This window comes from Aythya ferina (assembly GCF_964211825.1).
Source record: "Aythya ferina genome assembly, chromosome: 11".
NCBI classification, from domain to species: domain Eukaryota; kingdom Metazoa; phylum Chordata; class Aves; order Anseriformes; family Anatidae; genus Aythya; species Aythya ferina.
The window spans coordinates 18,585,493-18,610,428 of record NC_140307.1 but is presented as its reverse complement, the minus strand read 5'-3'; the positions used below and the strand labels follow the sequence as shown (position 1 = coordinate 18,610,428).

At 38.9% G+C, this 24,936-nt stretch overlaps 1 protein-coding gene across 2 annotated transcripts in view; it reads right to left on the bottom strand.

Annotated features, from left to right (window-relative positions):
* The window catches only part of PRTG (protogenin), an 87,005-nt gene that overhangs the window by 27,269 nt on the left and 34,800 nt on the right, over positions 1-24,936 (bottom strand). For both annotated transcript variants that reach the window (XM_084532577.1, XM_084532578.1), the window contains 9 exons: positions 24,166-24,310; positions 22,997-23,130; positions 22,555-22,692; positions 21,270-21,428; positions 20,553-20,712; positions 19,637-19,884; positions 15,565-15,729; positions 14,216-14,521; positions 13,303-13,491 (listed from right to left, as the gene is read on the bottom strand). In XM_084532577.1, the coding sequence (XP_084388703.1) occupies positions 13,303-13,491; positions 14,216-14,521; positions 15,565-15,729; positions 19,637-19,884; positions 20,553-20,712; positions 21,270-21,428; positions 22,555-22,692; positions 22,997-23,130; positions 24,166-24,310 (1,644 nt within the window). The remainder of the gene's footprint in view (positions 1-13,302; positions 13,492-14,215; positions 14,522-15,564; positions 15,730-19,636; positions 19,885-20,552; positions 20,713-21,269; positions 21,429-22,554; positions 22,693-22,996; positions 23,131-24,165; positions 24,311-24,936) is intronic.

The window sequence follows — 24,936 nt, the reverse complement described above, 5'->3', positions numbered from 1 at the left end:
GTGTTGCAGCAGGAAAGGAAGCGTGGACAGCGTGTCTGACCTTCACACCAAGAGGAATGCTTCCTGAAAATGCATCTAAGCACAGTGCAGTGAGCAGTCTGGCAAGTTTGGCTTAACAACTGTTTAGATACCAAGCACTATAATATGTACGCACTGACTGCCTGACATCCAGCATCACCTTACAAACGACACATTTTTACACAATGACAAAGGAAATCTATTCACAGCACCCACACTTTCCCCTGAAGCCATGAAATAAATTTTCTTACAGAACCAACATTTTCTACTGATCTGTCATGGACTCCCCATGCCATTTTGACCCTTCTGAGCAGCAAAATGAAAACACTATCTATCATTACTTGCACCACAGCGACTTTCTAGGAGGTGCACAGTTTCATTGCAAAAACATCTGTGTTCTGGTGACTCATCTTGGATCTCAAGCTTTAGGAGTTGTGCTGTGGAAGCATGACTACAGCATGCAGAATTTTCAGGTAGGGCAAATAACCATCAGCCTGGAGCTCTTCCTTACCAGGGCAAGGAGGAACTACACTAAAACAGTTGCAAATTGCTATATGGAAAGCAAGTCAGTCCTAAAAGGAAAACAAGCAATGATTAAGCATAAAGTATGTAAAAGTGAAACCATTTTATTACGGCAAATATTAGCTACACAGCCCCTACCAGCTACACATATACGTAATTGGAGTCCAACCTTCAGTGGGAAGTTGTGCTTTTGCAGGCGTTGAGGGCCACACATGCTCCCGCTCTCAGAGCAATCCCCTGCATTTGTCACACACCAATACGGTGATGCAGTATGAAGACAGAGAAGAGCTCATCTCCACTTCTTGTGCACAGGATATGTGGCATGCACAGTTATTTGAGAACTGAACATTTGCTATATACAAAGTGGAAGGGCAAGTTAACCTTGAAGACTAACAAGTTTTAGAGCAAATTTGCTAAACGGATGCATTTGTCCTAGACTAAGAGTCTGATATGCATTTATTGGTTCTAATATAGCAGCTCTCTTATTTACTTTGCTGAAGTTATATCCAGATGTATTAAGAATGGCTAAAGAAAAAAAAGGCTGGCATCAGGCTGCCTTCAGGAAGACAGCTAATAGCACTTGTAAAGAGTCCTCCTCACGTGCCTTAGCTCAGCAGGTAATTTCACCTTAAGTAAGGAGGACACATGTCTCTGCTTCCTCGGCCACGAGATGCATTGTGGTATCTCTCTCCACATATGAACGTGTCTGTTACTTTCCCCTCGCTATCTTCTTAGCTGCCTCATTTTCTAGTCTCACTGGTTGCACGCCTTTGACATTTAACAAGGGTATTCATTTTAATTACATTTAGATTATGCTGAACAACCTCCCTAGTGGTTTGGCACAGCGGGGTTATTTTTAGCTTTCACATTTTCATACAGCGACATCCTGGACTTGTAAAACATGCCCTAAAGAAAATTTCCATTTGTAATGATCAGAGAAGTATCCAAGACCCTACGATGTCCTTGGCTCTAACATGCACTGCTGTTATATTCATTGGCACAACGGCATGAGCTATTCATCAGCAGTTTTGCAGTGGGAATTTGCAGAAAAGTTTATTAAAAGAATACAGTAAGTGACAGCTCATCTCCAGGCAATGAAGCCCAATACACTACACATTTCTATTGCTTCCTGTATGATTTCAGTGAGCATAAATTTGGTACAAATCCTCATCTTGTTTTCATGTCTTCCCAGGCCAGGACTCCGTACTTGTAAGATAATTCACCAGCAGGATTACTAAATCTATATTAGTGGCAGCAGTTGTGCCGGTTAATGCTGCTTTTAGTTAAATAGATGTTAACGGTTTATTTGAAGACTACTTAATTAAGACCAAACCTCTGGATCAGTCTTCCTGAGAGCACCACAGACTGCCCTTGCAGGTGGTGTAGAAAGAAAGGGTCTACCTGCTCATGCATATTGTGAATTTCACCCTAATATTCTCAAAAGCTCAAATGCTTTAGTAAAGAGTAATTTTCTGAACTGTGTTCTGAGTACTACTACCCTCCTACAAAATGTTGTTTGCTGTCTGTGCAAAGAAATGTTTGAACAAGAAGAGTAGCCTGAAAATTTTCAGGCTTCCTACAACTTCTGAAATTTTTTTTTTGCTCTTCTGGCTGAAAACATAGCCCTACTATTTCTTTATACATTGTGATGTTTTGTGAAGGAAAAAAAAAGTACATGTATTTTTCCCACTTGGAAATGGATTATAAAATGTTTGAATGTAAATACTACTTACTATAGGTAAGTGTTACTGTACTTTAAAGGATGCTCAGAATAGCAATAACAACATGGAAAAGTAAATTGCATCCTCACAGGACCTGGAACAGAATTTCCACAGATTGTGTCCCTTTTTCCAAGGATGCTTTTATACATTTTAGGTATTTTCTGTAATTATATATACAGGAATTTGGCCTTAAAAATGTTTTTCTTTCTTGATTTTTTTTCCAAACAAAATCACTTCTCATTGGAAGCAAAGTAATTGTCAAAATGTTTGACCACAAACCAGCTGTAATTTAAATCTTTCACCATACCTGCTATATTTTTTAATTAGTTAGTTTTGTGAGGAACAAGTATTGAATACATGTCAAACACTGCATTAACAAGCTGAAAAGTAGTAAATGAAAGACTGGGAGACTGCTCATAAACAAGGTTACTTTTGTTATCTTTCTTAACCCGTTCAAAATTTAAATCCAAGCTATATTGCTTTCTTGATTGAAAAGGGGAGAACAAAACAATCTTGACGTAATTCCTCTGCATATGAGGTTTATACAATACTTGGAAAATAGAAAGCAGTCTGGCTGATTGATTACTTCAGTAAAATAAACACAAAGCTACTTAACTCTTAGCTAGCTATCCTCCTTTGCACAATTAAAAGGTTTTCCCATCATTAATTCAGTTTTATAAAAGCTAAATTGAGCCTGCAGTTTGATGAGCATTTTAAAGCAACATTAGCCAACGATGCTGCTGAAAGGAGCCAGCCTGCTTCCCCTCACCCTTCGGGCACTCACTCCTGCCACAACCTCCCCTTGCCAAGTTTTCACGCGGGACAACTTCCCTTCCTGTCCTTGTGCAACCACGCAAATGTTAGTGCAAGCAGAGGGTGGCAGCACAGACAGGTACATGAGGAACACGGGGTATTTTCTTCCAAAAGAGTTTTTGCTACTTTGTCGGGCTCCAAACTGCGTTCTGATGAGCTCAGAGAACGAAGTGACTGCCCAGGCGGCATAGCAGGCAGAACCCCCTTGGTACTGCCAGCTGTGGCCAGCTAGGTGGGATGCAGCGTGGTCCCTGGGAATCTCCTTCATTTTATACAGTTCGGAGAAAGCGTGAACCCCAAACCCATCCACACAAAACCCTGATGGATGGAACAGCTATGTCATGGATTTATTAGTAAAAGACATTTCCCTCAAGGGGGAGCTGTTATACAATAGACTGAATGCAAAGCCAGCAATCTGGAAACGTACGGGTCAGTTCTGGCACTGCTTTGAGGAATATCGTGCCACATTCAGTTTAAAGCATCAGTACCTTCTCCAACTCCACCAAAACAGCCTTTCTCTTCCTTGTGTTTCAGCACAAATAACTGACAGGGAGCACTACAGCTATGGGTTTTCCAAAGCATGTGGTTGTTGCTACTAAGGTGCTAGGGCTGATGGGAGAAAAGTTAGATAAAGGCAGGGCATGAGCAGCAAGGTGAAGACTAGAAGACACGAAGGAAGGCAAAGCCTAGGTTAGGCCAACATTAGCAAGTACCATGAAAATGAAAAGTAATACGAAAAGACCGATACAGTAGGACGTGTATTTTTGATGAACAAGTGCTGGGCTAGACCAAGACACGGAGCCAGGTCAGGCAGCCAGTAGATATCCCATTTTCCCCCTAGCATCTTGTACACAAACTTGCAAATATAGACACATAGATACAGAGCCAGGCAACAGGGTGCGAGCACACTTCTTCCCATGTCTTAAACATGGGAAGGATAAGGTGGGAACTGATGGGCAAACAGGCATGAGTCAAAGCACGACACTCACCTATCTGCCTCTCTTCCCCCTTACACATCCTCCTACCATCGGCCCCGCTGCTCCTCAGCATTTCCAATTCCACCGCCTTTCTAGAAAGCTCTGGTATCTGGTGTGCAGACCACATTTTTGAGATGTATTTCTAAACAATATTTTACGTCTGCTCCCTTGTCTGAATATATAATATGGCAGTTGCACAAAGACCCACTACATGCATAAGTGGTTGCACGGAACAGACAGAAAATCCAAGTCTTCAATTGATCTACCAAACTGGATGAAAAAAATATTCCCCTGTCATAGCTTCTACAAAAACGTGCAGTAGCAAATGTCTTGATTTTGTAATTATAACCAGCTTGAGTCAAGGTACAACATTCAGCTACAAGAATGGCAATAATAATGTGGAAGCGGGTATAAATGCTGAAATATGCTTTCTAATGCAAAACTTATTTCTACTAAACTTTTTTTTTTTTTATGTAGGAGAAGAGGTCTGGAAGAAAAGCTTCAGAGCAAAAGCTTCATCTTCCAACACAAGATTGCTTTTTTCCCCCCACTTCCCACATACCCGCTCTTCATTTGCCACAAAAGCGTGACTCCAGACAGCCTGAAAAAACATTGGCTTTTCCACAACTGCATCATTTCCCAAAATAGAAAAACGCTTCTATTAGCAGTAATGCCATGGCAAATACACTCTAACCAAGGTGTTACTCTGGGCAGGAAAGTTACCAGAAAGCACATTAGCTCAGCTTTAGAAGTGCACTTATTTATCACTAACACAGATTTCATAAAGAAACCCCACTGTTAACTTTCCCATACAACTTTATCAAAAGCAGTGACATAATCCCAAAAAGAAGTTAAAGAAAAAAAAAATCAGGAGAAAATAAAGTTAACATTTCAAGCACAACATCTGAATTTTTGCTAAACAAAGGAATAAAATAACAATAATAATAATCAAAAAAAAAAAAAAAAAACAGAGGAAAAAAAAATTAAGAAATGTAACTAGCCCTGTACAGCAAATGTTTTCTTCTGTCCACTCTGAAGTCTCTTTCATGTGCTAATGGTGGCATTTTTTTAAACTCTTCCCCTTTGACTTACTCAGACCTTTAAGGACCTCACACATCTAATGGTTCCTCACATTCACCAAGAACAATCAAGCAAGGTCTGGGGGTTGACATGCAGTATGATTAATGGACAATGTTGATTTAATTTCCTATAACAGGAGTTTTCTCTAAGCCTTCTCCAAGGAGCAGTTTCTTTGCAATCCAGGACTTAAGTATTTTACTAATGAAGTCCAATAAATAGCAAATTAAATAATGCTGTCTCCCAGAGACAAATCCTCCCACTTAAGAAAAAGAAAAACTACCGTATTTAAAGTTCCGTTTAGATCTAAAAAGATAGGTTGTATAACATAATGGACATAGTTGGGTGGGTTTTTTGTTGGTGGTGGTTTGTTTGTTTGTTTTTTTAAGAAACATAAGCAATTATCAGATCATGCCTGCCATTTTACCTGCTTGCTCTTTTCCTTTAAAACTGTATTTTCCAATTCCAATAAATTACTCTTTATTTATTGGTAACATTTAAAAATATATCTATTAAAAATATGTTATTACATATTGGTTGTAATAGTTAAAACATTTCAAAAGCAAATTTGGGAGTTTTTCTTTACATCAAGAAAATTGTAAATTACTTCAAATAGTGATCAGCGTGTCCTTTTCATCAAGCAAATTTTAACCTTCAGCTCCAGCAAATGAACAATGAAACACTATTTGCATACATCCTAACTGTTACTCAATCAACGTGACACAATTTCCCAACTGAATTCCCACACAGGGTTAGCTTTAAATGGTGGAATTTCTAGCCCAAGAGCACAGAGCAGCAGAGAGCATTTCCTGCAAGCATTTTCCTTTACCACCACAGAAAACTTTCCTTTGAAATACTTTGAAGAAGACATACAGTTGCTGTACTAGAAGCTGGCACATTCTCTTGCCTGATTGCAAATCACATCCCCTCCAATTTTCAGTGCTTTGCCCAGCCCCCTTGATTCCAGTTCTTAGAGTTGCAACACAATTAGTGTGATGTGCAAAATAATTAGTCTGATGTCCCGAGTGAAAACAACTGCACCCAACTCAGTGTCAGGGACAGCTGATAAAGGGAGAGTCTTCCCAAAATACAGCCAATAACCTTCCAAGCTACTGGAGCGGGCCCATGGAAGATAATCTCTGATGTTGTCTTAGTAAAGCCTTGATGTTTTTAATCTATAAAATTGTTGCAAGGCATCGTCCCATGCAATAATGAAACTTCCTTCACCCTGACAGCTCCCACTATCTCTTTAGAGAGCCAGGCTTAACTGGTCTTAACACTCTCTTTTGTTTTTTGAAGTACAGTACATTCACTCTTCAATCTTCACTTGGCTATTTCTTCCCTCACCCTGTCCCTCCCCTTTAAAGTGCGACTAACTTAGGAAATTAAAAATGAATCACTGCAAAAGTCAAGGCATGTTCAAATGAGGATGTCAGGACTATTTTCCCAGATAAATGGATTCAAACAGAGTAGTTCAGGGAGCACATTTGAGAAGGTTACATTAAAAAAATGCTAGGAAATCCTTCCAACGCAGAATCTACCAGTTTCTGAAAGATCTTAACCATCTAAGAGAGCAAGAGTACATCTTTCTGACCCCAAATCAATCTTACCATGTAGACAAATAATTCTCCATCAGTTTTAAAACTATTTCATGACTACATTTAACTCACAGAAGCCCAGAGATTTCTCTTAATGAGTGTTTGCCCTGTTTTGTCGTATGTAACACTTTAATCGACACCTAAACAGTTATGCTGCTAATGTAGATTTTACAGATTTCAGTATTTCAGCACCCATTAAGTTTGACTGCTGTCTAAATCAGTAAACTATTGAGAGACTTGGTGGTGTAATTTCATATTGTCAAATACACTAAACATTAATGAAAGCTTTCCATTACAAATCAACTGTGTGGAAATAACATTTATTTTCAAAAACAACGCAGGCAGATGTTCTTATGAAGTAATCTAAAAAAAAAAAAGAGCCAATAAATCAAATTTATTTAATAAAGGTTGTAGTGTCAGAAGTAATCTCTTTTTCTGAGAACAAAAATTAAGCTGAAAGTATGTAATTATGAGACAAACGTGACAGAGCGCAGTGCAAGAGGAATATAACCACAGAACTGCACAGGAAGGCAGGCACTACATTTTTATAGATGTGGCACTTGAACTGCACAATAAGTATGCAGCATTAGCAGCTGATAGTTAACTGGCCTCTCTTGAGCAAATCTGCTCAAAAACAAGCTGATATTTATCCAGGATTCCCACTCCGTCATCTCTAGGAGTGCTTAAATAAAGTGGAGCCAGACACACAGTTGTTGTAATGGATGCCATGCCAATAAGCTCCAACAAAGGGACATACAGTAAAAGCGAGCTTCAGTTTTGCTTGGTAAAAATTCAATTTATAACCCGAGTGAATCGATTTTTCATCTGAACAGAGCAGTTTATTTTTCTTCCATAAGAGAGGCAGGAATTTAAGGAAGCGGGTCAGTCTGTGAATCTGTTTGTCTGGGCACCTCATCTCAGTGAATTTGCTCTAAAGCAGCCTCCTGCTGCTCCCAAACCGCCTTGTCCTGGCACACACCACGCTGCGCACAGACCAACAATTACTTAGTCAAAAATGCTGCACAAGACAAAGGTTTCACTCCTTGCCTGCCCCTGGCACCCAGCCTAGTTTTCACACATCCAAGAATAAACCTGAATCAAAAGGAACTCCCTGCTACAAATCTAGCTAGAGAAACTGCTAGCACTGACTGACATTTGAAACAAAACATAATGCACCAGTTTGTAAATACCAACCACAGAACAGGAAAAATAAATAAATAAATAAATAATCACTATTTACACTTACAGCCCGTAAACGCAATATAGCTCTGTACATAAAAGGTACAAAAGCTAATCAAAGCAGCACTGGCTCTGATACTTTACAGGTGAAAACGGCTTCCAGTGTAGCAAAGCCCCCCGCCCATCTTTGCGTCTTTTAATCATAAGGGTTTCTCCCCTGCCCCTTCTAAATCCAGAAAAAAGAAACAAGGAAAAAATGATATGCAGATATGCCATGTCTGCCTTTGGAAGGCAGGCTCATTTAAAGTGGTGACAGGTCTGCCTTTCATGACTATGAAGCAAGGAATGTGCCTCTTGTTTATTGACGTGTAGTAGAAACATATCATACCAGGACTAGCCCAAGAGTTTGGGACTGTTAAATACAAATACACAAACTGCCACGTCTGCAAAAGAGTAAGAGGCCACAGCCAAGGAAAAGGCTGCTTTAAGCACACCCAACCTACTTTGGGGGTTTATTACTATGCAGTTCAACCAATTCCTCCTCCCCTTGCTCAGCAAATCCCTCATGTTTTAGCTGATAAGTTGTAGTAGCAAGCCTGTTACACACAATCAGGAGAATTGACAGATAAGAGGTTTAGTTTAAGGATGTAATCAGTGTGAGTAAACACTGGACTGACCCAGCTGTAAACAGTGGTAATAAATGATAATATTTGTCCTGGTCACCTACTGAGCTATTAGACACTTTTCACTACGCAACCATGTAGGTATAATGGCTACAGCATACACAGCACACAGGACTCTCGTCTGCTATTGTAAGCAAAACAAAAAACGAGCTTTTAGTTGTTCTTTATTAAGAACTGACATCATTTCTGATTTTTATTTATTTTAAAAGACTGCTGCAACTTGTGCAATGTGAATGTCTGACTTGACATAGAGTATCTCAAGCAAAAATAAAGACCTGCAATACTAGAAAATACTTTATCAATTTGAATTTGAGCATAATTAACTGAATTAAAAAAAAAATGCTGAAGTTGTAGGTTTTTTCCACATCATTTCAGTAAACCATTCAAATGCTTGGTTGCTTGAAATTTGTATGTGAATCCCAAGCTAAATTTTCACAGTAACTTATAACCATACAGTAATATCAATTCCCACATATGCAATTTTGGATATCCCAAAATTTTCAGATACAAATATGCAAGGCTACGTTTTGACACAAACAAAACCTGGGATCAAACTGAAATTACACAGCCCTAGCTACCAGAAATAGCTATCTTGACACACCAATAGTCATGATCTGAAATGAAAAAATAGACAATGCTCTTAGAATATTCCTTCTCCATATTACAACATTTGCAGCTCTTAATGAGAAAGATGGCATTAAAGCTAAAGATTTTAAGATGTACACTTCCTCATGCATACACCCGCAATATGTTTGGGAGAGAAAAAAAATCAAAGCACTATGTCATATCAGACCATTATATCAACTGCTTTATGAAACTTCATAAGCACTTCTGTGAAATTACTTCAAAAGGCACTTGGGTGACATGCATCTGACAGTTCAGTTGGAGTAATTCTTTGTGCTGACTCTTCTTTTATATCTTTATTCCATTTCTATAGATTGTAGATTGACCTTGTTTTTGCTGCTCTTGATTAAAACTTAGCTACAATCATGGTTATAAAGCAATATAAATAGATCCAGGGGAAATTAAACAACTGAAGGCCAAATCTCTGGGGGAATGGTAAATGTAGTAGGGAACTTGTTAATTCTTCTGCACAAGCCCCCTGTGTTTAGAGCAGAGTGTTATGCAGGGTCACAAAACATGTCTTTGCATCATACAGACTTTGACAAATTCTTCACAAAAGCACTTAGATATTTTGTCCAAGTGAGGGGTGAAATACACTTTTCCTCATCTCTCCTCTCTGTAACTAGAAAAGGGTAGGACAAAGAGGAGTTTCAGGGAAGCAAGGAAGTTCTGCTGATCACTACTCAACTTTTTGATAACACGGAGTATATTGCATAAATGAGTCTGTCACTACATAAGTATTTTTCCAGAGGAACTGGACTGAGTAGGAGGACGCCAGTAGATTATGTAAAACTGGAGTACCAGGAGAAGCAGCAAGGGATTGTGACATCCCTCATGCCACACACCTTCAGGTAACCCTGGTCAGCATAGAAGCAGCTTTCGCAGACAGAAGACTTGCAGGCTCTCCAAGCCTCACAGAAACCACCAAACAATTATTATTATTATATTTATACGTACACATATGTATGTGTGTGTGTGTGTGTGTATATGTGTATATATAAAACATACCCACACATATATATAAAAGAAACAGCTGGGCTCCATTTCATGGTCCTCCAATCACCTGGCAAGCCCTGGCCAGCCCCTGCAGCCTGCAAGTGCCCCCGCCCGGGGAGCTCCTGGGGGGCTGCGGTGCCCAGCATGGATGCTCCGCTCCACAGGCTCTCCCGGGGACGGCCCTGCGCCAGGGCAAGGCCCAGGTATGTGTGCTCCCATGCTCAAGGCGTTTTCAAAGCTAACAGACCAGTTTTTCCATCCCCTAAGGTGTTTCTGTCTGAAAACGGTTATTTTGCGTGATATCTTGTATGCAACAGAAACAAGAGAGCACCTCAGGTGTACACATTTCTGCCACAACCTGCTTGCCTCCTGGTCTGCATGCATTCAGTGAGACCCTGCGTTGGCTTTGTCACCTAAGAGCAACTTTCTGAAACCCTCACTGTAACTACATCACACAAGGTGGTAGAGCTCTCAGTGAGCAACTAAAGAAGAATGAATTTGCAGAGTGAATTCTTCCTTCCCTCCCTCACTCCAAGTGTAAAAGGCACTAATGGCACAAGAACACGTTGCATTCCCCCATCACCAGAGGCATCCATTTAATTAGTAAAACTATTGCTGCTACTAGCATAAGAACTATTATTTTTCTTTAATTATAATTAATTCCAGGCAGCTTTAAGAACTGTGTTCTTGTGTTGCAGCATCATCATGGATCACATTTTCTTGAGTCTGATAAGCAAGAAGCTGCATGATTTTCATCTCTCTAGATGCAGGTTGCAGAAGGAGGTTCCCATCAGTCGTGCCACATAGTTATAAAGAGTTCCTGGCTCCAATAAACCAAATAAGCCTAAAATGGGTTCTTCAGAGCCACTGCTCGTCTTGTATAGGCTCTACCCTCCTAATGGACATATATTTGGCTGTGCAGTGAGCTGTGGCAGGCAAATAAATATCTAGTGCAACAGTGATTACTGGTGATCCTGAGGCAGGGATATATATGCACATGCTTAAAATTCCTTAAGAAAAATTGATCTGAAGACATTGAAAAGTGGGAAATGACCTTCTCTGGACACTCCCTTTGACTTTTGAAGCCACGGAAAGAAGTTTCCCAAACAAACCCTTCCACCAACCAAATTCACTTCAACTTCTGAACACACATTCTGAAACATTATCAAAACAGAACCTGTAACAGCAGATTCATCAAGTCTCGTAACGAAAGACTTGCTGCTAAGTAAAGAGTCAGAACTTTCTAGAGCAGGAAGAAGCAAAGGAAGAATTAAAAATAGAGGCAAAAATGCATGGTATGCACTCAGGAGTCTGCTCCTGTGGCAAATTCAAGTGATAATGGAATTTTACACTTGTCTGGGAAATGGCCTGCTATTGAAAAATAAATGCCAAGACCTTTAACACAAACAAATGTATACGTGAAACTGTGAATACTTATTTTGAGAAAGGCAGCCCTGACACTGATCAGATCATTTAATTCTATTTACATGGTGACTATCATGCTAAATAACCCAGTTAAAAAATACACAGAAATAACTGGGGAGACATAACATTGGAGTTAAGTGATCACTTTTCAAAAACATACGGTAGGAACCAACAAGAGATTAAAATGTGGCATAATATTCTTATTGACGTATTTTATGTTCAGGCAGTGTAAAATAGGTTTCAGTGACATTGCTGATTCTGATTTATCATCCTTATGTTTCCATCAGGAGTCCTGTAACCATTTGAAAGTCATTTACAGTAGTTACATCATCAATGCTACCAATCACCAATGCGAATGTCATTGTTTCCCAAACTCACTTTGCTTTTGTTTTCTCCTCTATGTGCTTAGAAGGGAAACCCAATAAAAACATACAGAATTCTTTAAAACTATATTGTAATCTGAGGAAAATTAGTATACTGATAAAATTCACTTTTTTTTTTTTTTTTTTTTGGGGGGGGGGGAAGGGTGCCACACAGTTAATGAGTTTGCCTGTGTGAAATTATTGTTTAGTAACTGCATAACAAGAAGACCAAAAAATGCATTTATGTCCTAGGACACAGACACCACATCCTTCCAACCCACTGCTCTTTTGTCTCACAGCTCGGTTAAACAGTCAGCTGCTGACAGATGCTCTGGCTAGGAATGGTCACAGATGGTCAGTTGTCCAGTTAACAGACCAGAATGCTCTCCCCTAAAATAGTATCTCGACTGTATGCAGCAGATGAGAATTATCTAAGCATGGTCAAGAGGCCATTTGACCTAGTTAAGACTGCAGGTCAATTCTGATAATTTAGTAAAGATTAATTCTCCACACTACCCCTAATAAACTATCTCAACACATTTCAAATACTAAGTGTCAAGTCCTATAATACATTTCCTGATTATATTATAGATCATATATTTTATTTTAAAAAGTCTCTTTTTTTTTTTATATACAAACAGAAGCACCTTCTAACTAAGGGTGGTATCAAGACATCTGTACTGATACACTTGGCAAGAGCTACAGAAGGAAACAGAGCCTGATGATCGATGGAAAGACTCCAGTGGGACTCAGAAAGCTCTGTACTCTAATCTTTGTGTTCAGTCCTGCAAATATTTACTAGTACCACTTAAAAATATATATAAAAGAAGTAACATTCAGAGGGACTACTAACTACCACACCATGCATGTTACTATCCCATTAATATTTTAAGATAATTGTAGTTCATTTTTACTGCAGTATCCCAGTAAAATTTTCAAGGATGTACAGTAGTGCGTCCTACAGCAATTCTGCAATGACAAACAGTGCCTGTAGAGCAGTGTAGGTGTGAAAAAGGCTACAAATAACAGAGACATAGGCTAGGAACACCAGACAAAAATCTTTGGTATTTTTTCTTCCAACTTATACAAGATTTACAAGACCTCGATATCCAAGCACTGTGCAGCATATATTTAGGGATAGGATTATTCCACCAGCAGCATAACCCAAGCTTGCAAACCTTACTGCTGGGAAAATACACGGCCATACCTAACACTGTTGCCTTACATGTCTGAACATTTAAGATCCCTAGGACATCCCTTGGTTTTGTTGTCTTCCAGAACAGTTAAGGAGTATTTTATACACTCACCTAAACCACTGACAGTATACTCCAGATCACTGGCATCCAAGAGAATTGGTCCGTTTTCCTGTTGGCCCTCCTCCTTATAATACAGCTTGTACCCTTGGATAGCTGCAGTGTCCTCAGAGTCCTGCTGCCACTGTACTGTAATGGTTGTACAGTTCATTGGCTCCAAGCGCAGCTCAGGCGACTTTGGTGCTGGTTTTAGAGAAATATACTTATCATTATTAATATGGTATTTGAGAAAAAAAATCTATGCAAAAATGTGGTCGTCCCTCACTCCTAAGTTCACTCAAGATTTTCTTTCTAGTTCATTCTTCTTTATTAGGATGTTTGATTCCCTATAGCTAATCTAAAAGCATAATTTATGATAAATCAGGAAAAAGACATTTTTGAATTCAGCCTCTCCACTGTGTAATGTCCAAAATGAAGAAAAGGGTTTGACGCTGAAGAACTATGCTTTTTGATTTTCATTTTTTATTTTTTATTAAACTCATGTAGAACAGGAGAAAACTGTGTTATCATTGGAAACAAGGCTACAAGCTAAAACATTTGATTTAAAGTTTCCTGCCACTGTGTCAAATATGTTAATACCATCATGCAACAAGAATCAAAGATCAACACAAAAATAACAGCTTTTCTTCCTACTGTCGCATGTAAAGCACAAAACAGATTAGCTCCTCACCAATATTTGATCCTAAAACTATTAACTGTGTTTAATTTATTATTCTAGGAGTCAGAAGTTTGTGCAGACTACGCACAAAATCATACATAGAGCACTATTTTCTAGATCATTAGAATAAGAACATGTAATGGGAAAACCTATTTCACATTCTTGTGCTACGTGTCAGAAAAATGTGTAGCCCTCAGATGAAGCCTGCAACTGACCCCACCTCCAAGGTGCCAGTAACATAACAATTACCTTTCACACTTGTAGCTTTTGGAGTCCGGTGGGAAGTCCACAAAGATGCCTCTCCCCAGCCAATCCTTGTTGCAGCAGTGATACGAACCAAGTAGACACTGTCAGGTCTCAGGCCTTCTAGGAGATATTCATCTGTAGACCCTGGAAGCTCCAAAACTTGGATTTTGCTCTCTGTGCTGAGGCGGAAAGACAGACGGTACAGGACCACCTGACCTCTCCTGTATTTTGCAGGAATGGGCAACCAAGAGATGAGAATATCTGTAGGACTCCGGCTCGTCAAACTAATTTCAGGAGCTCTCAAGGGAACTATAAAAGTAAAGGACAAAAGCTATTGAGCGCAGGAAAAAGATGTAAAATTCTCATCCAACACCTTAACCTATGATGAGGTACTTGTAATAAAAAGAGTAAATAATCTAAAAAGTTTTGTAGAGTCTTGTTTATTTTAAGAATAGCTTGACACTGCTCGTACTTCTCACCTGCATACAGCATAGACTTAGTATACAGTGTCGACTTCATACAGTATAGTCCTTTCTGTAAAGCCCTCAACATTTTCATCTCTTATGCTGCCAACAGGAATTGATGGCAATTGGCACCTTACTGCTTTGCCAAACTGACTGTCAAGGTTAGATGGAGAAGCTTAAACTAGGAATCTAGACAATCCCCTGCAGTGCTGAAGACTCTGTGCATATTCCCTTCCACCAACCATGGTGTAAGGGTAGTATAGTAACTCCTGGCACAGCGACAGGCAGATAACTGGAATGGGCAATGTGGGCACTGCCAAAGCTTAACACCGGCAGAATTTGTTAATCAGTTCCAATGGGATGTAGTAAACAATTTGTTGTTGACATGATGTTCTGGATAGTTAGACCACTGCGCAGAAATAACTCAGTATGTTTTTTATGAAACTCAGATTCCACTAACAAGCACAGACACCACCCCCCCACACACATCAAAAACTACCACCTTATCATTTTTTTTGGTATGTCAAATTGTTATTCCAAATTTTCCTTCAAAATTTCCAGAAGACACACTGGGTGTGCAGTTCAAAATCCTAGGCTTCCAACACATTCTCAGCACTGAGGAAGTTCTCAAAGATCTAGAACAATTACTTACTTGATTTAATGAAACATCTTTCAGTGTAAAAAAAGACACTACGTAATATATAATGCTCTTCTGTCAGAATGTTACCTTATTCTCATTCCTTTCATTAGCTAGCTCAGTCTAAGACTGCATGTATCCAGAAGTCTCACTGATGTCACTGGATCCTCAGGGGATGTTAGCACTTGATTGCACATTTCTATTCAGTGCAAATAAAAATGCTCGCTTAAAATGAGTGGTATTTGTCTTACCATCTTCGAGGGTGTGCTGAGTCACATGATCTGACATCTGACTGGCTCCCAGAGGCATATATGCCACAATATAGAAGGTATAGTTGCTTGCTGGATCCAAATCATCAATAATGTAATGGGTTGTATCATTTCCAATGACCACTTGGTACTCTTCATTGTTTAAACCTGCCATAAAACAAGGGTTAAAGAAACAAAAATTTCTGACAATCTCTAAACATCACGGTACTTGGATTTGAGATTTTACCAAGTTATTTCATGATCTTCCCCAGCCTACGTCTATTTTTTCAACCTACTAAGTAGAGTTCTTTTATGCACAGGAGTAACTGTGCCTTGCTGTGGTGTAGATTATGGTGTTTCAGGATTTTCATGAATAAGGGACACTGAATGCAACTCTAAACCCCTTTTTAGAATCAGTCACAACAAACTGTGCCCAATGTACAGTAACACAACACACGAGCTCTAATAGCCTTATCGTTCATAGCAAACTTCCAAATCTATTTGTTTAGAGTCAGGGAGGTTTTTTCAAAACCTATTTACAGAGCTTTGACTATAGCAGATTGGGAGGAATGCAAAGCCTTCACTCCATCAAAACAAAACAAACAAAAAAAATAACAAAAAACCCCGCCCCACCCCCCCCAAACAAAACCAAACAAACAGAAAGAAATTATTCAGTGAAAGGATCTTATTTTAGCCCTGAAAATTCTAGTACATTTGATTGACATTTTTTTTTCTTTTATTTGGAAAAAGGCCAATAGGAATAGCCTAGAATGAACTTCAAAAGTGTTTTTCTCTTTAATGAGTCGTTAAAAAAAGGAGAGAAAAAAAGAGACAGGAAAAAAAAATCTCAGCAATTCCCATTAAAATATGCATAGCAATGCAAGCAGCAGTCTTGTCTTTGTGGGGCTTTATTCCTATAGACGAAGGCTATAAAGTGGAATACGTGTGGTGAAGGCTGCTGTGCTAACGAACAATTCACCAAATGCACGTCAACTTAATCAAAACGCTGTAAGAGCCAGCTCCTCCTCTTCACAACTGAATTTATAAACAAAACGAAAGGCAAATTCCACCATTAAGTTTTCCCACATTTATGAATTAACTTGATAGCATTTTAATTAGACAAGATTACGAGCATCTCACAACAGACTAGTTAATGGCTTGTTAATTACGAATTGCAAGGCACGATTTCTGACCTGCCAAACAAGATCCTTGAGCTCAAATTAAAAGGACTTGTTCTCTCATTGAATGGATTGCTAGGCCTCATGCAGAGGCCCTAATGAAACAGCCATAATAGAGAACAAGGCTTGCCTTCCACCACAATCAGTGTTCCCTTTGTGCCTTTTCTGAATCCCTAACAAGGAATTAACACACTCCAACATGCACGCTCATCAGACCCTTATTCTTCTTGCTACTATGACCCCGATTTGAATGCAAAATATTCTGCTTAAAAGAAACAAAAAAAGAAAAAACAAAAAAGCAAAAAACACGACAAACCAAAAAACGCCACACCACCTGTTAGTTTATTCAACTAACTTCATTAACACCTTTTTTTTTTTTTTTAATTTAAATAAGGAAGAGGACCTGAACGTCTTTTTATAGGGAAGCAGCAGAATGCTCAAGTTGTGAAATTAAACGATGAGTGATGCTATCTTTTGTATTCAAAGCACCTACCACATTGTGAACTCTACAGAAAATTCTCAGGAACTGCATATGATTACTGTATTGTCCAGGTTTCCTTTATGTTTCAGACTTATGGAATCATAAGCATCAGTAGGAGACTTAGCCAGCATTTTGTTATTTTTTGTAATAAAACCTTACCCACTCACACTGACAAATACGGTTCCTAAATAAACCACAGAGCAATACATAAAGAAAAAAGTTACACACATAAGAAGCTTTAAGCAAGTCAGATATGCTCCAGTTAAGTTGGAGACATCTGAGGTTCTTTTTAATATTAATTAGGGTCTGAAATTGTGAGGGTGGACTGAGGGAAGACAGGCTGAAGAAAATGACGACAGCAATACCTTGATCCAAACCACTTACACAAAGTACCCAGAATTCTTACAAAGTAAGCCAGACACGGCAATGTCAGTGAATTTTAGCAACTCTGAGCCCAGGTATTGTGTGAATGTCATCTCACTGAATCAAAAGATTATCCTTTAATTTACATTTCTTCAAATATAGTTGCCCTAAAATAGATTACAGAACTAACTGATGCGATACTTCCTCGCAAAGGCATGCTTCCTAGATTTTTAATAATGCCTCTGACGTGGGCAACATCCTCTGAAAGGTTGAGACTACCTCTTAGAAAGTAACTATTTTTACAGGAGTGCTGTCCACTAGCCTTTGAACACAAATATATTTTCTACAATACAAAACAAGCCAAAAATGTTTTAATGCCCTGATGCAGAACTTCTGGTACCAATTAAAAAGGCACACAAATCACCCACATTTTGACTCCCAGCACTGAAATTATTCTGCATAACGTAGCCCCTCCCACTCCCCACTGGGGAGTTTTTAATGTGAAAGGATACACAACAGCCTTACGTGAAATAAACTTCACAAGGCTGTCTGGAAAGATTAACAAAATGAGTATTTGAGAAAGCAAGTTTAAATAATACAGCATTTGGTGGGTTTGGTTTTGTTTTTATTTCACAAGACACAACCTTTGTATACGCAGGACGCAGCAACTGCAGAACAATTCTGCAGAATACAAGTTTTAGATTTTTCACTACTGTGAAGGAGTATTTCCTGCACAAATACAAGCTTCCCTAAGGACAATTTCCCAGTTTTCTTTGAAGTTACCCAGTCTCTGCTCTCTACACTGGCACCGGACATACAATTACCCAGATAGCTTATCTAGTGTGACTTTATTCATATTAGCTTTGAGTGGGGGTTGTGAGCACAATACCTCAGTGACTGAAAGTGTAGGGGGTAATTTCCCGCACCCCTTGTCCTCATTATCTTTTAAAACTCTTTCCTTCCTTCCTTCAGACAAAATTCTCTTGTGTCCTGAAAAATCCCACTTGCAAAAGCAAAGGCAGCTATTCCTGCATCAGTATTAGAGTAATTAAGCTGTCCTTCCTGTCCTCTGCTTAGCAGATGGCAGACTGGTATTCCACACAGAGCTGAGCATCTGCAGTCCTGTCCTTGAATAAACTAGTTACTGAATAGAAATGAAAAAAGAAATCAGTCCTCCTAGAAAACAGAGCTGCATTACAGCTTAGTTTAAGCCACACACCAAACAAAATTTCAGGTCCTTCGGCAGTCACTTCTCTTACTTAAGAACAATGCCTGTTTTCTATCACCCTAAAGATTTCCTTAACTTAAAGGAATCGCATAACAATAAGTGATTAAAAATGTCTAGTTATTCATTTTTCTTGTAATTATCCATTCCCTGTTACATAGGAATTTATATAATATTTAAGAGGCTACAGTAAACAGTTCACAGCTATTTCCACATATTTTGAAAGTTTGTATATTTCTCACTGTAGGAGAGCAAGGGGTGAAAGGAGAGCAAATTTTCTCACTAAGTCAATATTCTAAGAGATAATAGCTAAAGCCAATAACATGTCAATTATTCTCCTCCAAAACACATGGAAATCTGTAAAGTCACAAGAACTGGGGGATATAGACAGAAGAGCTGAATCTAGTGAAAATTTCAACTATGTAAGCCTCCAGGACTCTGGTATATGTTCTGTCCTTCCTAGCCAAGCAAACACATGGAAGAGAGCTAGGCAGAATTTCCCCCTGAGGACAAATTGAGGGAAACCTAGACATTAGTAGGGAGGTCCCAACTTTTAAAGCCCATTGCTGACTTCAAAATCTGTTCACTGGAATGATGAAACAAAGGTGAGTTGGAAGGCCAATCAGTCCCACAAACGAGATGATTTGGCTAAAGCATTTTTGCCCATGCACTTCTGTTGGTTACAATATGGATTTTTATGCTGTTATGCTCTGATGAAGCCCTGGTCATGAGCCATTCAAATTCGACACCTCTTGGACAGACATTCAAGTTCTTACTACATGTAAGTATATAACAGTATACGGAAACACATTAAATTAAAGTGCTTACCTTCCGCTTTCATGTAATGCACAGAGTATGCAATCACTTTGTCTGAATTATACAGTGGCCTCTCCCACGCTAGCAGGATTGCTGAGCTTGACATCGTTTCAGCATGGACATTGTAAGGTGCGCTGGGTCTGTCTTCTGACATAACTACAGTAAGTCTGGCCCTGGAGAGCACTGATCCCTGACTGTTCTCAGCCATGCACTGATAAATGGCATCATCTTCAGGAATGATCTGATTAATCACCAATTTACTGAATCCAAAAGGAAGAAAAAAAGGAAAACAAGAAAAAAAAAAAAAGCTTACATCTTGAATAAATGTAGATCTATGGAATGCAACAACAGTTACGTTTCCTCTATTTCATGAGTTTAGCTGATTTGTACTTCACAAACTTTTCAGTTAGAAATTAACGTGCTGTTGTGAAATTTAGCAACCTATAGTGTTACTCAAAACCTGCCATGTCAGTATTCGTGTTTAGGCCTGCAAAGCCAGGCACAGTGAAAATAAGCCTGTAAATCTCTTGCTCCCTGCAAATAGCATAACCTTAGGGTTGTTATTTCTTAACCAACTCTTTAATATGAGCTATTCGCTATACAGGAGTGAAACAGGCCTCAAACAACTTGCAAGATTCTGGTCTGTACTACACTACTGTAAATCTAGAGTAACTCCATTGTGAAACCACTTCAGTTTCCTCCCTGGTAATGTAGAGAACACAAAATCTTCATTGAGGATTTTAGGTATTGGCTAACATGCATTCCTTCTGCCTGTGCAGTGTCCATAATGTTACACTTAATTTTGTTTACATGAGTTATATCTTGTTTGGCTATATTTTGTTACTGGAATCTCATCCTTCCATAAGAACTGTATTCTTCACAGGCACATCTCTCATACACACTTCTCATGCAGCAATGGATATCTTACCTGTTGTACATTTTTATTCTGCCATTGGAGTGTATCCTCCTTCCATTTTTCAGCCATGAAATTTTGGGGGCAGGAATTCCTTCTGCCTGACAGGCAAAACGAGCAGTACCAGCTCTAGGCCTTGTTAAACTTTCTGGCCATTCCACAAATGAAGGTGGAGCTACAGGTAAGTAACAAGCAAAACAATCAAGCCCACATAAATGCCAGGACAGTCAGACTAAGAAAGAACTTTCCCACACACAAGCCCCTCTCCTCAGACCACTCAAGCATAAATATACCCATGCAGAAAGCTCATTTTGTGTGAAAAAATCATGTTTAAAAACACATACTCCCTCCACAAAAAAGCAACACTGCTACACATTTTTGATTTTGCATTTATAAATACAAACAATAAATCAAACTCCAGTCTACAACAAACTGCTAATGACTCACATAGGTGTATTACAAATTTTTACTTTGTCACTAGATTTTGTTTTGGAAGTCAGCCTTCCCAGACGAAACACTGCACCTGCCTCTCTAAGTGCAAATGAACTATTAGTTTCTAACTCAAATGTTGAGTGCCTGGCGCATCTCACGTGAGTCAAGAGACAAAAGAATGCAGCCACAGATCTGTGATCCGTTTCACCTTGGCAACCTCCCTAAATCCAACCCCCTGCAAAGCACTGCTCGAGCCAGAAGCATGATGTTGAAACAAAGCAGAAGTCAAAGCAGGCTCACCCAGCACAGTGAGAGTTGCCATTGCTACTGTGAAGTTTCGTGTGCCAGGAATAGTGGCTCGACAGACATACACGCCTGCATGCTGCACCTTCACGTCAGAGATCATGAGGTTCCCATTTCCAAGGACACGAGTATTGAAGACATCAATGGACTTATGGTCTATTTGAGACAGTGGGAGAAGTATGGTTAGGAAGTTGCTCAAATAACCCATCTGAATAACGTTGCCTAAATAGTAATGGCATGGATTTGAGTTTAAAGGTCAAAAAATGCAAAGGAAAATCACAGATGAGTTTTCAGAGATTGCCATTTTGTATTGGCTTTGCACTTAACTCTTAGTTATCTGACCATTCAGACAGTTAGGTTACTCCACTTAGTAAGCTGATATATCTAATATTCTCCATCACAGCTAAAAGCTAATGCCATTTTCCCAGTTACACTCCTCATCTGTCTTGCACTAAGATTCAGTTCATCACTACTTATGGGGATTATCCACCTCCATCTGAATTATGCTGGGGATAAAATAAACATATTTGATAACCATATATTTTATTTTTCTAAGGAAAAAGTCCTTAAGCTAACTGTCACACTTTTTTTTTTTTTTTTAAATAAAACTTGTTTGTCCACAAGAGCTGCTGAATCAACCAGGAAACACAGTTATTTCTCCCACTTCTAGAAACAGAAGGTAGGAAAACTTATAGTCTTGACTTTCCCATTTAGGTATGTATAAAGGAGACGTGAAAACACGCAATTTGCATAGCAAAAAGAGGTTCCAGTGATGAACATTCTTACTCCTATTGCATTCCCTCTCTTCTTTTCCTCTTCCAGTCAGATTACTTGGGCTCTAAGGCAATCCAGGGTCTGAACAGCCCATTAATACTAAGTCCAAATCCCATTCACATGCCGCTTCTAAGGAGAACAGGGGGAGAAACATTTACAGGATTGTTTTCTAGGATGCAGTCTCTCCAATCTGCCCTAATTTACCAGTGATTCTATTCCGATTCACAGGTTCCTGGAGGTCACTGCCCCACCCGGCACCTTGTCCATAATGTACTGGGGGCAACTCAGGACTGATAACAGAAGCAGGCAAGCCTCAGGAAACCTCAGGGGTTCTCTACAGCAGTATGGAAGTACGTGACAAAGCGTTTCACTTATCCTACCCTAACCTACAAATCATTGCTTACTACATGAAGCCTCAGAACAGTAACATAATTGCTGAAATCCTTTCTTTCCAGTTTCACTTCCTCTCCACAGGCTGAATGTTGTATGCTGTAATTTTAAGACCTACCTAACCGGCTCCATGAGATGATTGGCTTTGGATTCCCTGTGGCTACGCACTCCAGTATGACAGTTTGATGAAGAGATGCCGTAATGTTTTGAGGACCAGCTATAATAGCTGGCTTGTGAAAAGGCTTCAAATCTGAAGCTTTGGAGAAAAATAAAAATAATAAATAAAAAGAACAAAGAAAACGAGGGCAATTAAACAAAAGCTGAGTTATATATATTTTTAAAGGATGCTTAAAGTTAAATATACATCAAATACATATTTCAGTAACTGTAAAATATATATATATATATATCGAACAATATTTTGGCCACAAGATATAAGTAAAATTATGATTTTGCAGAGTGGTTCAGAGGGCAGTTACAGCCCTTCAATGCAATTAAGTGTTTTTGCTACAGTACTAGGACAACTAAAATATTGTGGAAAAATCTCACATGCTGAGTACCTGGAATAACACTCAGTGTTGCCTCAGTGCTCTTACGTCTACTGCCTATTGTTGTGGCAACACATCGGTAGTTCCCCGCATCCTTCTGTTCAACACCATAGATTTGAAGAACTCCTGTAGGTAGAGCGGTTATTCTGTCAAAGAAACAAAAAAGAAATGTAGATAAATGTTCCACCAGTGAAAGGAGTATTTGGTTTATAAATAGCCATTGCTACACTGACCTGGAACAGCAGGCTGGAGACTAAAAAACATTCTCTATACATGACTCACCTCTCTCCATTCCTCAACTACAGGCGCGATTCCCTGACTAACACCAGCATGAGAGCAGAAGAATCTGTTTTAGCCAGAAGATCTTTCTCATCCTCAAAAGTAATCATCCCAGCCTTCTTTAGCCAGCTACCATGTCCATATTATTCAAGTTGGTGGGTTTATTTGGCAGCAATTTCTGCTACTGTAGCCTAATAAACATAAAATTTCCAATAAACCCACCTATGCTTTCAACTTTTATGTTTCTCTTTTCACCTTCCTTTGCATGCTAGGTGTCTTAAACATGTTCAACAAAAGTTACATGCCAAGAAGGATGGGAGTAGGTTCAATGATCGTGGTCTGGCCAGGGAGAATACCCAGCACAGAACGGGCTATAAGCTTCAAGTTAATGAACTCAAAATACAAGTCTCCCTGAGCAGAATTTCCCTAGTATGAAGTGTTTTAACTCAGTTTTCTACATACATCGTTCTTCATAGGGTCTTAAAAAAACAAAAAGGGAAAGAAAAAAACATCCACAGGTTCAGCATCAATTCTTCTACATTGCACCTGTGAAAACAATCCCACTAATTCAAACTATCCCCACAGAAAAAGTCCTCTTTTTCTGTATCCCACAGCAATTCCCATTCCTAAGAATGACTTGCATGTAAAATTTGTGAGTAACAATTCACAGGTCAATGGACATTCTCTCATTCTATGTTTATTGCACACACAACAGCAAGTGACTGGCCTGTGCTCTTGACTCTAACCACACAACTATTACTGTCTCATTAGTAGTGAACATACTACATAGATGGAACCTTTTTAATGTACTGTCATTGCAAGTATTCAGATTTTATTCTTGTAGTAGGCCCAAAATTATCCCAGAGAATAAATGACATTCTAAAACGTGTAAGTTTACTTACCTGTCCATGGCTACAGGTAAAGTTGTTCGATTCACTTCCCATGTCACAACGGCAGGAGGGTTTGCTGTTATTTTACAGACAAATCGAGCTACTCCACCTTCCTGAACCTCAGCTGAAAGTGGCTGGACTTCAAATGCAGAAATGGCTAAAAATAAAAGGAGATATGAGTTGAAGGAGTCAAGTGGGGAAAAAACATTGGCTAAACCAAACTCCAGATCATAGGTCAACTTGAAAGAATACTCCAAAATACTTCAAATAGTCCTCTTTTCTACATGGAAAGAAAGACTGGTCTAATTACCTTATAAACTTTTCTCAACACCTGTTTTCATTGGTTGCAGGTATATTAAAAATAATTTTATTTTAACTTAATTTGGTTTAAAAATATATATATATCAACCAAAATTACCATGAATCTCTCAAATAGAATGAGGTGAACAAGTTGACTGGTGTGCAACTAGAAAGCATACCTGTTATTAAACTATTGCAATTCACATTGATACAAGAACCTTGGGTCCCACTACACTTCATCAAAAAAAAAATCTGACTGCAATAGAAAATTTCTGGAACAACACTTGAATCCCAGTCATACTTCAGTCATTTAATAACACTCACTTCAGTAAAAGCATTTGCAGAGTTGGACAAGTTGGCTTGATTGAAGAAAAAAAAAAAAAGAAAAAAAAAACAGAAAAACCCTACAACAATCTCAAAATTTTAACCAACACTTTCATCCCAAAGGTCCAAGTGAACACACATTCCCTATAAAATTTCAAG